Here is a 12,595-nt window from a genome sequence, read left to right as displayed (position 1 = left end):
CTGGCAACGGGAATCAAATCTGAACTGATTAGGCGGAATGAACAGACCTTACCAATTAAACCAAGCCCTCATTGGCTACTATTAAAATTTACATCTAAATCTCCCACGTGTTGACTTCTTCTTCTTTTCTTTATTTATTTATTCCTTTGACTTTTTCTTTCTGTTACTAGCATGAGTTGGCTTCCCTCTTTCTTTCTTTTTTATTTATATCTTTCTCTGGTACTAACGTGTTGGCTTTTTTTTCTTTTTATTTTTGCTTTACTTTTGTTGGACATGTTGGCTTCTTTTCTTTTTTTTCTTTTTGTCTGTAGCTATTTTCTTCTTCTTCTTCTACTTTTTTTTTTTTTTTTGGTGCTCACATGTTTATTTTATCATTAATTTTTTTTTTTTTTTTTTGTTCTTTTTTTTAAGAAAAATTTTTTGGGTTAATTTCTTATGCTGTTTTTTTATTTTTTTACTGAAGTGTCTATTTATAAACAATTTTTTTTAGGCGAAAAGCACATTTTAGTTCCTTTTTATTTCTGTACCAACTGGTTCACCTAGTACCAGCCGAAATGCCCGAAATCGGCCAGTATTTAAACCAGTATGAAACATTGACATTTCGGTACCGATGCATGTACCGGTATGGTACATACTGCCTGGTATAATACGGTATCGACCACCTTAATCTAGATATATAAAAAATATATATATATATATATATATATAAACAAAAAGCATATTTTTAGTCATGAAAAATGCCAAAGCAAAGTTTGAATCAAAATAAGATAATAGTTTCTAGGTGATTGTTTAACTGTGTATATAAAAAGAGAGATGTGAAAATTTATTACAAAATCAATTATAAAATGTTTTAGCACTATGAAAGAATGTAATACACGACATTATTAAGTTAAATATAATTTAAGGAGAAAATATATATTGACTTCTTGAAATATCATTCTTTAAAAAAAAAAAAAGACTTCTTGAAATTGGAAATGATGGGAGTGACGAGATTACATCCCCTAGACGAAGTCATGAGACGAAGTCAACGCTCATAACGAGGTCATTCTGAATGACGAAGAAACTAGTCATCACTGACGAGGACAGAAAAATCATTCAATATAGTCAACCGGTGACTTGGGCAGTTACGAAACCAGCCAGACAGACCGTTGGGAGCCTATTAAAAGCCCCATTATTGGGCAGGAGGCGTTACTAAGAAAGGCATTAACATCACAACGACTAGCAACCAAAACCACATATATAAAGCCCTCACATTGTCAACAGAAGGTACATATACACACTCTAAGAAACACCCATTGTTATCTTGCTTATCTATTTCATTTCCCAAAGTGCTTTCCTGTTCTAACTTTGGCATCGGAGGCGTTGTGGCAGGCACCACACTGGTGACCATCTCAGAGGACACATTCGCGCTGACAGGAGGTTGGTTCCATTTGCCTATCTCAACTGACGAATTCACGCTTCATCAGTTTGGCACCGTCTGTGGGGAAGACATTTTCAGATTCATATTTGAGAACGTAGTTTCCATCAAACCTCTATATTCAGATGGAACCCAATCCAGATTCCGCAGCCTTGGCCCAGCAAGTTCAAGCTCTTACGGCCACCATTGAAGAACTCACCAAGCAAAATCAGGAAATGAAGCTACGGCTTCAACAGGTCCAACAGGCTCAATAGGAAGAGAACCGGTCCAAAGACAACCTGGAGAGAGAAGGGGATAGTCATAAAAGGAGTATCCATCAGAGGCCAACTACTCCGGACGAGCAGAATTCAGCTCTCCTTCGAGAAATGAGGAAGGAGATAGACGAACTGAGGAACGCCATTAAGGAGAAGACGGATTAAAGCGTGGACAGAATGGTAAGGGCCACGGATTCGCCTTTCACCTCGACGGTGCTTGAATGCCCTATACCGTCAAAGTTTCGCTTACCTCAACTCGAGCCATTCGATAGACTCAGAGACCCTCAAGATCACCTTAATACCTTCAAGACGACTTTAGGTTTTCAACAGCCACCCGACGAGATACTGTGTCGTTCCTTTCCCACCACTCTCAAAGGAGCTGCAAGGGAATGGTTCACAAAGTTGCCGACTTCGTCTGTGGACAACTTCGAGCAATTGAGCAATGCCTTCTTGCGTCACTTCATAGGGGGGCAACGTCCAAAGAGGCCGGTAGACCACTTACTCACCATTAGACAGGGAGAGAAGGAAACTTTGAGTTCGTACGTAAAACGCTTTACTCGGGAGACTCTGGAGGTGGACGAAGCTGATGGCAAGGTGCAGCTGATGACCTTTAAAGCGGGACTGAGATCCAGAGATCTCGTGGCCTCCCTCGCAAAGAATCCACCAAAGACGATGGCAGAAATGCTCCTGAAGGTACAGAAGTACATGAATGCTGAAGGTGCTTTAGCAGCTATAAAGGATGTAGAGAAGCCAGGAGACAAGGCAAAGAAAGAAGACGATCGTAGGGGTCAAAAGAGAGAGCGCCCAGATCGTTGGAACAATGACGGGAACAGGAGGAAAGATGATAAAGGTCCTCGGACGGTAAGATTTACTCCTCTGGTTCTGCCTGTTGACAAAATTTTAACGCAGATCAAGAATGAGCATTATTTCAAATGGCCAAGACCATTTCACTTATCCCCTAATGTCCGTGACAAGAACAAGTACTGCCGATTCCACAAGGATCACGGCTACGACATAGAAGATTGTAGAGACCTAAAGGAGCAGATAGAGGAGTTGATACGAAAAGGGAAATTACAGAAATATTTGAAGAAGGGAGAATATAGTAAGTTCAGGGACGGTAATAAGAACCAGCATGGGTCTTCTTCCTGGGATGACGATCGCCCGTCCCAACCTCCGTAGGATGTGATCGGGGAGATAAAGATGATTACAGGAGGGTCATTCTCAGGAGGATCATTTAAATCCCTCAAGAAAGCATACCAAAGGCAGGTAAATAGTGTCCACACCATACCTCCTTCTAAGCACCAACGAACAGACCGAGACATGTTCAATGAAAGAGACGCTAGGGGGGTGAAGCAGCCCCACAATGATCCTTTGGTCATAATGCTGAATATAGAAGGATTCAATACCAAGAGGATCCTCGTGGGCAACGGTAGCTCCGCAGACATCATCTACCTCCCTGCCTTCCAGCAACTGAAGCTAGATCCAAGGAGACTGCGCCCATTTGACTCTCCCCTCATCAGCTTTAGTGGAGACAGGGTATACCCGAAGGGCATAGTGACGTTGACAGTAACGGTGGGGACCTACCCGGTGCAGTTGACCCGTCAGTTAGACTTCCTAGTAGTGGACTGCCTCTTATCCTGCAATGTCATCATTGGGAGGCCCACGCTCAACAAATGGAAAGCGACCACGTCCACCTACTGTTTGAAGGTGAAATTTCCAACAGATAATGGTGTCGGCGAAGTAAAAGGAGATCAAGTCCTGGCCAGAGAGTGTTATCATGCCGTCCTAGCTGCAAAGGAGAACCACATGTGGATGATTGAAGAGAAGGAAGAAGACAAAATGGAAGCCCTGGAAACAGTGGAATTGGTTGAAGGAGAAGCGAACAAGACGACAAAGATAGGGACGACGCTAAGCCCTGAGATGAGAACAAGACTCATCCAATTCCTTAAGGAAAATCTAGATGTTTTCGCATGAAGCCACGAGGACATGCCGAGCATAGCTCTAGAAGTCATCCAGCATAAGTTGAATGTGAAGCTGGAGCGAAAACCAGTCTAGCAAAGACGAAAAGTCTTCGCCCCAGAACGAGATCAAGTAGTTGCAGATGAAGTCACCAAACTCTTAACGGTAGGATTTATCCGGGAAGTGTGCTATCCTGAATGGCTCGCAAACGTCATCCTAGTGAAGAAAGCAAATGGAAAATTGAGGATGTGTGAAGACTACACAGACCTGAACAAGGCGTGCCCGAAGGACAGCTTCCCTCTACCAAGAATAGACTAGCTTGTGAACTCTACAGCCGGGCACAAGCTGCTGACGTTCATGGACGCCTTCTCGGGATATAACCAGATAAGAATGGCTAAGGAAGACCAGGAGAAAATTGCCTTCGTCACGAGTCAAGGACTCTATTGTTACAAGGTAATGCCTTTTGGATTAAAGAATGCCGGAGCCACATATCAGAGGCTGGTGAACAAAATGTTCAACCAACAGATTGGCAGGAACATGGAAGTGTACGTGGACGATATGCTCATTAAGAGTAAGGAGGAGCTCACACATCTGGACAACCTACAGAAGACGTTTGCCACCCTCAAAAAATACCAGATGAAGTTGAATCTTGGTAAGTGTGTTTTTGGGGTAGCCTCAGGGAAGTTCCTGGGATTCATGGTGTCCCAAAGAGGAATAGAAGCAAACTCAGAGAAAGTGCGAGCCATAATCAACATGGTATCACCCAAAACCATCAAGGAAGTCCAGAAGCTCACAGGAAGGATAGCAATTTTAAACAGGTTTGTCTCCAGAGCTACGGACAGGTGCCTACCCTTTTTCAAGACCTTGAAGCAGGCTTTGGCTTGGACCGATGAGTGTGAAGCACAACAGCTAAAAGTTACCTGAGTAGTCCACCCCTCTTAAGCCCGTCCAAAGAAGGAGAAGACCTATACTTATACTTGGCAGTGTCAGCTTCAGCAGTGAGTGCAGCCTTAATTAGGAGAGAAGGCACGAAGCAACTCCCAATTTACTACGTCAGTCAAGCCTTTCAAAGGACTGAGTCCAGGTATCCACGAATTGAAAATATCGCATTTGCATTAATAGTAGCCTCGCGCAAGCTAAGGCAATACTTTCAGGCGAATCCCATCCTCGTGATGACAGACCAACCGATCAAGAAATTGATGAACAAACCTGAGGCAGGCGGAAGAATGGTACAGTGGGGAATTGAACTTAGTCAATTTGACATTGAGTACCACCCCAGAACAGCAATCAAGACGCAAGCTTTGGCGGACTTCATCGCAGAATTCACCCTCCTGGACGAGGACAGCCTTATCAACGAAGCTGATCGGTGGACGATACAAACTGATGGTTTGTCAGCCCAAAGGAGGGGGGGAGTAGGGGTCGTCATAACCACCCCTGACGGAGAGATGCTCAAGTATGGAGTTCAACTGAAATTTCCGGCTACAAACAACGAAGCTGAATACGAGAGGATACTGACAGGATTAAGGCTTGGAAAAGCGCTTGGAGCTAAAAACTTGTTAGTCCAAAACGATTCAAGGCTAGTGATCGGGCAGATCAGGGGGGAATACGAAGCCAAGGAAGAGAGAATGCAAAAATACCTCAGGCTAACGAAACATTTGACTCAGGAGTTCGATACAGTGGAGTTCTTACAGATCCCAAGAAGTTAGAATAAGGGGGTAGACGAAGTCTCGAAACTAGCATCGTTAGAGAAATGGGAGATTAGCACGGACTTGGAGATGGAAGTCCAGAAACACCCCAGCATTGAAGAGGTCCTAAAATTTACCATCCAGAGCGCAAACAGCTAGATGACACCTATAATGTCTTTCCTCCAGGACGGACACCTCCCTCAGAATACAGAAGAAGTCAAAAAGATCAAGAAGAGAGCGGCCAGGTTCACGATCCTCAATGACGCCTTATACAAGAGAGGCTTCTCCATGCCTTACTTGAAGTGTGTCAACGAGGAAGAAGCTAAATACATACTGGATGAAATCCATGAAGGCGTTTGCGGTGACCACGTCCCAGATCCCTGGTAAATAAGGTAATACGAACAGGTTATTTCTGGCCAACTATGCAGGTGGACGCTGTTGAAATCGCCAAGAAGTACGACAAGTGCCAACGATATGGGAATGTACAACAGCTTCCAGCAGAGAGACTGACGACGATATCCTCCCCATGGCCATTTGCACAATGGGAAATCGACATCGTCGGCCCACTACCCCCTGGTAAAGATCAGGTAAAATTCCTACTAGTTGCTATTGATTACTTCACGAAGTGAGTTGAAGCAGAGGCTCTAGCAACAATCACAGAGGCAAGAATTCGGGGCTTTGTGTGGAAGACCATAATCTGCAAGTTCAGGATTCCCTTGACGATTATATCAGATAATGGGAGGCAGTTCGACAGCCAAGGCTTTAGAGACTTCTGTTCAAATCTTGGAATTAAGAACCAGTTCTCGTCCCCAGGGCACCCTCAGGCAAACGGACAGACGGAGGTAATGAATCGGACGCTGCTCAAGATTATCAAGGCCAAGCTGGACGATACGAAGGGTGTCTGGCCAGAAGAATTACCAAATGTCTTGTGGGCTTACAAAACCACGGTGAGAACCCCAACAGGAGAAACCCCCTTCAGGCTTACCTATGGCACCGAAGCCGTAATCCCGGTCAAGGTAGGAGTAACGAGCATCAGGCGAGAGACGTTCAACGAAGAATGCAATGACAATGAACTACGACTCAACCTGGACTGTTTGGACGAAGTAAGAGATCAAGCCTCCAACAAGATGACGAAGTACCAACTGAAGATGGCCGAATACTACAACAAAAGAATTAAACTCAAACGACTGGACATAGGTGACCTCGTCCTGCGCAAGATCACCACTGCAACTATGGATCCAGCCCAAGGAAAGCTGGGTCCCACATGGGAAGGACCTTACCGAGTCGTTCACTACTCAAGACAAGACAGTTACCACTTGGAAACCATGGACGGACAGAGACTTCCTCGACCTTGGAACATTGAGCATCTAAAGAAGTATCACCAATAGATGTAACAAAAAAATGTATTCATTCCTGAAATTAATGAGAGAATTATTCATCTAGTATCTTTTTGTAAGCAGGTTCAGTCAGCCGTACGGCATATAAAAGCTAAGTAACAAAATTCCGCCTTGACAGATGTAAGTTACTGACGATCCCTCCAATGGGTGTAAGGCATATAAAAGCTAAGTGATAAAATTCCGCCAAGATGGATGTAAATCACTGACGAAGCCTAAATGACAAGATTCCTTAAATGGATGTAAGTCACCAAAAAATGGCTAAGTGATAAGATTCCGCTTTGACGGATGTAAGTCACTGACGAAGCCATGAACGCAACAAACATCCCTTGAATGGGTATAAGTCAAGTAACAAGGCCCCGCCTCGACGGGTGCAAGCCACTGACGCAGGCCCAATCCTTTAGCAGGCACAAGTGACAAGATCCCGCTTGACGGATTCAGGTTACCGACGAATCCACAAAAAAAAAATGGAAAAAGAAAAAGAAAAGGGACAAGAACCTTGCAACAAATCAAAACAAAACTCAGGCTGTATCCAAGCCCCTCTGAAGGATCGTGAGCAAGTAACAAATCATTGACGAATGAAGAGGTCACAGCCAAGAAATTTATGCTAAGTACAAGGTATGGACGAATGTAAAACAACACAAGCATTTGACGAACAAGTAAGTATAATGCAAATTCAATTAAAAAGCCCAAAAACCAAGGGCAAATTACCATTGTTGTTATACCCCAAAAAACCCATAAACACTGGGCAACACAAGAATATTGTTCTCAGGACAGATTAAATTGTTCTAAAATTAGATTAAAAAAAAAAGCCCAAAACATGACGGGCTAACAAAAAAAAAAAAAAAAAATTTCATAAGTACAAAGGTTCAGGGGCCAGCAACAGCGTCGTCGCCCATAGGAGCATCATTCCCGGCACCATCAGCATCGTTAGTAGGGATATCACTTTTAGGAACAGAAGATTGGGCCGCCTCGTCAGTCGCCATCTCCTGGTCCACCACCTCAAGATCCAAGTTTTGCAAATCAACTCCGGTGGGATGCTTGACGAGATACCGCCTTAAAAGCTCAAAGCCTTTGAAGTACCAATTGAAGAGCACAGTGTTGTACTCATCAGTCTGCTAAAAAGCCTCGACGGACCTCGCAGCAATTGTCTTGAGCTTTTCCTTGGCCGCCAGGAGCTGTTCATACTTCTCTAAGGTCAACTGACGCTCAGTACGAAGATCGTCGGATAAAGCCTTCGTATTTTCCTTCAAGGTATTGACCTCGTGCATGGAATCAATGAGCTTTTTCTTCATTGAAGAATTCTCCTCATCCAGGGCCTCCATTCTGGATGTTAGTGACGCCACCTTGGCCTCCTGAGTAAGGCACTCAGAAGTAATGTGAAGACTCTCCCCCAACACCTGAAAAGAAAGCTAACGTCGTCAGTAAAAGACGGATAAATACCAAAAACACACGGGTAGATTACTTGGACAAGCTTATGAACTTGTTGATTGGTGACCGCGTTGAAAGGCACGCCATCAAAAACCTTTAAGTCCTCAGCCGTAACAACTCCGTGTACCCTGTCCACAGCCAAACCTTGATCTCCCCATACAGTGGACGAATGAGAATCCACATTCTCCTTCTCCTTACCTGAAATGCGTTGCCTCTTCGACGAAGGAGTGGGAATCTCTTTAACCGAAACGGTTGGAGAGGTTGTCCTCACGGTCTCGGCACCAGAAATGACGGGAACAACCGGAGTAGCGGACGAACCTTTCCCAGTCACACGCACTCCTTTCTTCCCGATACTGGACAAAGGTTCGTTCTTCTTCGACCTCATCTTGGCATACATGTCCTTGTTGAATTTAGTTGTCATCTCTGCAAGAAGGAAAACACTTAAAAAAAATATGGTGCTTAAAGGGAAGTTAACACTAACGAAGCCAACACTTACTCTTTTTGCCCTTGATGTCGATGTTGCGCAAGACGTAGGGAGATGGGTCCGGGCCTAAGCAATAGAATGAAAGCGTCTGTGGATCTACCAGGTCCTCCCAGCTTTCAATCGTCCTGGCATACTCTATCGCCTTTTCAACGCGATCTTGGTATTTGCTCTGTAACTTAGGACGTCTCTTAACTGCCAAATAGATAGCTACAAGAGTTAGAGACGGCCACATAAGCAGAATGAAAATTAACAGACGAGGAGAAATATTGACACCCCTAAGTTCGGGGTTCCCTACCGACGGAGCAACCTTGGGATATCACCCCAAGCCTCGCTAGAAGGGGTCTCAAAATCGTCCCCTAACACGAAAAAGAAACGGGACTTCCAATACCTGAATGACGATGGTAAACCCTTGACGATCCTAGTCCTCCTCGCCCAAGGTACTAACTCATAATACCCATACTCTTTTGACTCTTTTAAGCGGTAAAGGTAGAAAAGCTCACTCACCTTGATCATATCCCCGTTAGCGGCCAACCATATTTCCATACAATTGATCACTATCCTCCATGAATTGGGCATAAGCTGCCCGGGAGCAATGCTAAAATAACCTAAAAACTCCATCACCAACGGATGGACGGGAAGCCTAAGCCCACAAGTGAAAGCAACCTCATAGAAGCATACCTCACCAAGGAAGAAGTGGCATGCCCGATCCTCACTATTGGGCCGACGAACGCAAACCCGTTTAGGGAATTGAAATCTATCCTTAAACCTAGCCACAGTATCAGCGTCCAGCCCGCACGCCTCCCCGTGGGCGTAGAAAGCCCTAACTGGGCGAGGGGCAGAGACGGCCGTATCACCCTCCACTAGGCTGTCGCTAGACGACAACCCAGTTTCAAGTTTGCTAGATCTCACCTCCGACATCCTCCTCGCTTCACCCTCAAACCAAGCGAGTGATTGGCCTAATATTGGAGATAACTCCCCTAACACCACACTCAACCCACAACCTTCAAAAACAAAATCCCCAACCAAAGGAAAGAAGTCACCAGAAACGCCTAAAAGCTGCCCCTAAGTGAGCAAAAAAGAAAGAGACTGAGGGGCAAGCTACCCTAACCTCAGAATAGCTAACCATGAAAAGGGGAATAAAATCCTAAAGACCCGAAAAACAAACACAACCACAGCAAAGCAAAGGGCAAAGAAAAATCAGGAACTTATAATTAATTGTGAAGGAAAAAAGAATAAAAGAGGAAGAAAAGGGGAACGTACCTTGAAGAATAAACGATTGAATCCAGACAAATTCAAAAAAAGACGTCGCCGGAGCAGGATCAGAACGGTCACAGGAATAAACGGGAAAAATAAAACTCAGAGCAAATGATTAAAGTGAAGGAAAAGAAAGTTTTGAAACCAAGACCCAAGGAAATTGAAAAATAGTGGGAAACCCAAGGGTCATGCCATTAACGCCATCGATCAGCACGCGTCACGTGTCCACATTGCGTGTTGCGCCGCCACTACACATTAAATTCAGAGCAAAACCCCAAGAGTCATAGACAGCTCAGGAAAGCTTTTTATCTTCTATGGTCCTCATGACACGTCACAGACGACCACAGAACCTGGGGGGGCAACTGATGGGAGTGACGAGATTACGTCCCCTAGACGAAGTCAACGCTCATGACGAGGTCATCCTGAATGACGAAGAGACCAGTCATCACTGACGAGGACAGGAAAATCATTCAATATAGTCAGCCGGTGACTTGGGCAGTTACGAAACCAGCCAGGCAGACCGTTGGGAGCCTATTAAAAGCCCCATTATTAGGCAGGAGGCGTTACTAAGAAAGACATTAACATCACAACGGCTACCAACCAAAACCACATATATAAAGCCCTCACATTGTCAACAGAAGATACATATACACACTCTAAGAAACATCCATTGTTATCTTGCTTATCTATTTCATTTCCCAAAGTGCTTTCCTGTTCTAACTTTGGCATCGGAGGCGTTGTGGCGGGCATCACACCGGTGACCATCTCAGAGGACACATTCGCGCTGACAGAAGGTTGGTTCCATCTGCCTATCTTGACTGACGAATTCACATTTCATCAGGAAAGATTTATTCAATGTAAACTCTACCATATATGAAAAAAATAACATATGTTAGAATAATATATATATTCAATTTTTTATTTTTTATTTAAAAAAATGTTATAGTTAGTTTGGTCCCATAAGAAAAATTTATAACTTCATCATTGCCATATCCACCCCATCACCCATCCCCTCTTGGGTGGAGGGCTCGGAGGACCGGGGGAAAGGGCGGGGGAAAGGCCCCTTGGATTTTCCAAAAATTCCCCTCTCCCTCTACTTTAATGTTAGAATAAAATATTGAGTAAATTTTGGGTAATAGCTCTACTTTTTTTTTTTTTTTTTTGAAAAAGTATAAATGCTCTTTAATTTATTGTCGTCTCCTTTATTTTCCTTTAATATTGAATTTTTGTAATATATAAGACATTAATTTTAGGAGCTTTTAAAGCATAGTTTTATATAAATATATAAGTAAATCTCTTTAGCAAAAGTTTTTTATTTTTCAAAAATAAAGTCATACACATTTATATTGAGAATTTTTTTTTTTTGGACAAACTAGGGTATCTAGATTTCTTCGAGTATCTGACTATTCCTTCGGCATCGGATGTATGCAATCTGCCAATCTCACACATACTAAATTATTATAGGGAGGGTTACCAAATAGCCCATTGCCATAGCCCGACGGCCCACCAGGCTCATGGGCGACCTAGGCCGTTATTGTTGAGGCTCATGGTTAGCCTACTAGTCTAGTGGGTCAAGCAGTGTGTTGGTTTTTATGCCCATGGGCATTCGATAGGCTAGCTCGATAACTCATAACTCATAACAAAAATATTTAGGGGAAGTATGAGTGATTAATCTTGAGGCATTATAGAGGAAGTTTTTTTAAAAAATTCCTCTAACCACTAAGATACTTAAAGTGATTGCATTAAACTTAATTTACTAAATATATATTTTTCTAGTAGTCTAGCAACGTTGAATTAACCATTGGACATTTTTTTACTAAAAGAAAAAAATCCATTTAAAGCCTTAATAAAAAAAACTAAGGCTTATGGTGGAATTTCTTACTTCACCGTTGCATCCCCTCTCCTTATGGTGGATCAATAGTATATATTTGGGAGGCCAAAGTAAAATGTGATTGTAAGGACACAATTCTCTGGCGGCCCAATAAGGATGTTGGGCTCGCGTACGAAAGATCCCTTACAATATGATTTGTAGAGAGTGGGCTTGAAAAGCTAGCCGCTGGCCACGGGGCGATGTCCGATCCTGGCTTTATAGGAATTCAGGTAGAAAAAGGAGTTGGGCCTGAACATTTAAGCCCTAAGACGTCGCACCCTAAGGGATGGGACTCCTCGGAGTTGATCCGAGGACCATTGAGGCCTTCCCCCGGTTATCCAACGACGGACTTTCTTCAGTGAAGTCCGGTGTTGTTGAGATGTTCTCCCCCATGTGATCTTTCTTTTTTCGGAGGTCAGATTGGATCCCCTTTAGATTTATTTACTTTCTTCTTTTATACTCGTCCGTGTTCATTGTCCTTCGTCCACGTGTAGGGTCAATCTTTACAAGACTGATATTTGTCCCATCAGTCTAATCCCAGAATTGTTGGGTATGGTTGATAAGGCTGCAGAGTACGGCTCTGTCATGTGTTGGGTCTTATCTGGAAGGGTAGTAAGGATAACTTCCCCAAGATATTTTGGATCTCCTTACAAATTCGTCCCTATACCAGTTTTATCCCTTCATTTCGGTGGGATTCAGGATCTGCCGAGGACCAAACTGTCCTCGGCTGCCTACCAAAATTGTTTTGTGCTCTGTACTGTAGAGCTTGGGCCACAGCTCTCCTCGGATTGGACCTTCGGATTTTCCAGGAGCAATTGGGCTTGGTCCTTAAATTATTGGGCCCCAC

The 12,595-nt window shown here is 43.7% G+C and overlaps 1 protein-coding gene across 1 annotated transcript; it reads left to right on the top strand.

Moving 5' to 3' along the window:
* The first annotated feature begins 1,848 nt into the window (after positions 1–1,848).
* LOC115954601 lies at positions 1,849–2,850 on the top strand. Its single transcript, XM_031072509.1, has one exon. The coding sequence runs from the start codon at positions 1,849–1,851 to the stop codon at positions 2,848–2,850; it is 1,002 nt and encodes a 333-aa protein (XP_030928369.1).
* The last annotated feature ends 9,745 nt before the right edge of the window (positions 2,851–12,595 follow it).

Source organism: Quercus lobata, chromosome 1, assembly GCF_001633185.2.
Source record: "Quercus lobata isolate SW786 chromosome 1, ValleyOak3.0 Primary Assembly, whole genome shotgun sequence".
Classification (NCBI taxonomy): domain Eukaryota; kingdom Viridiplantae; phylum Streptophyta; class Magnoliopsida; order Fagales; family Fagaceae; genus Quercus; species Quercus lobata.
This window is presented reverse-complemented; position numbering and strand designations above follow the sequence as displayed.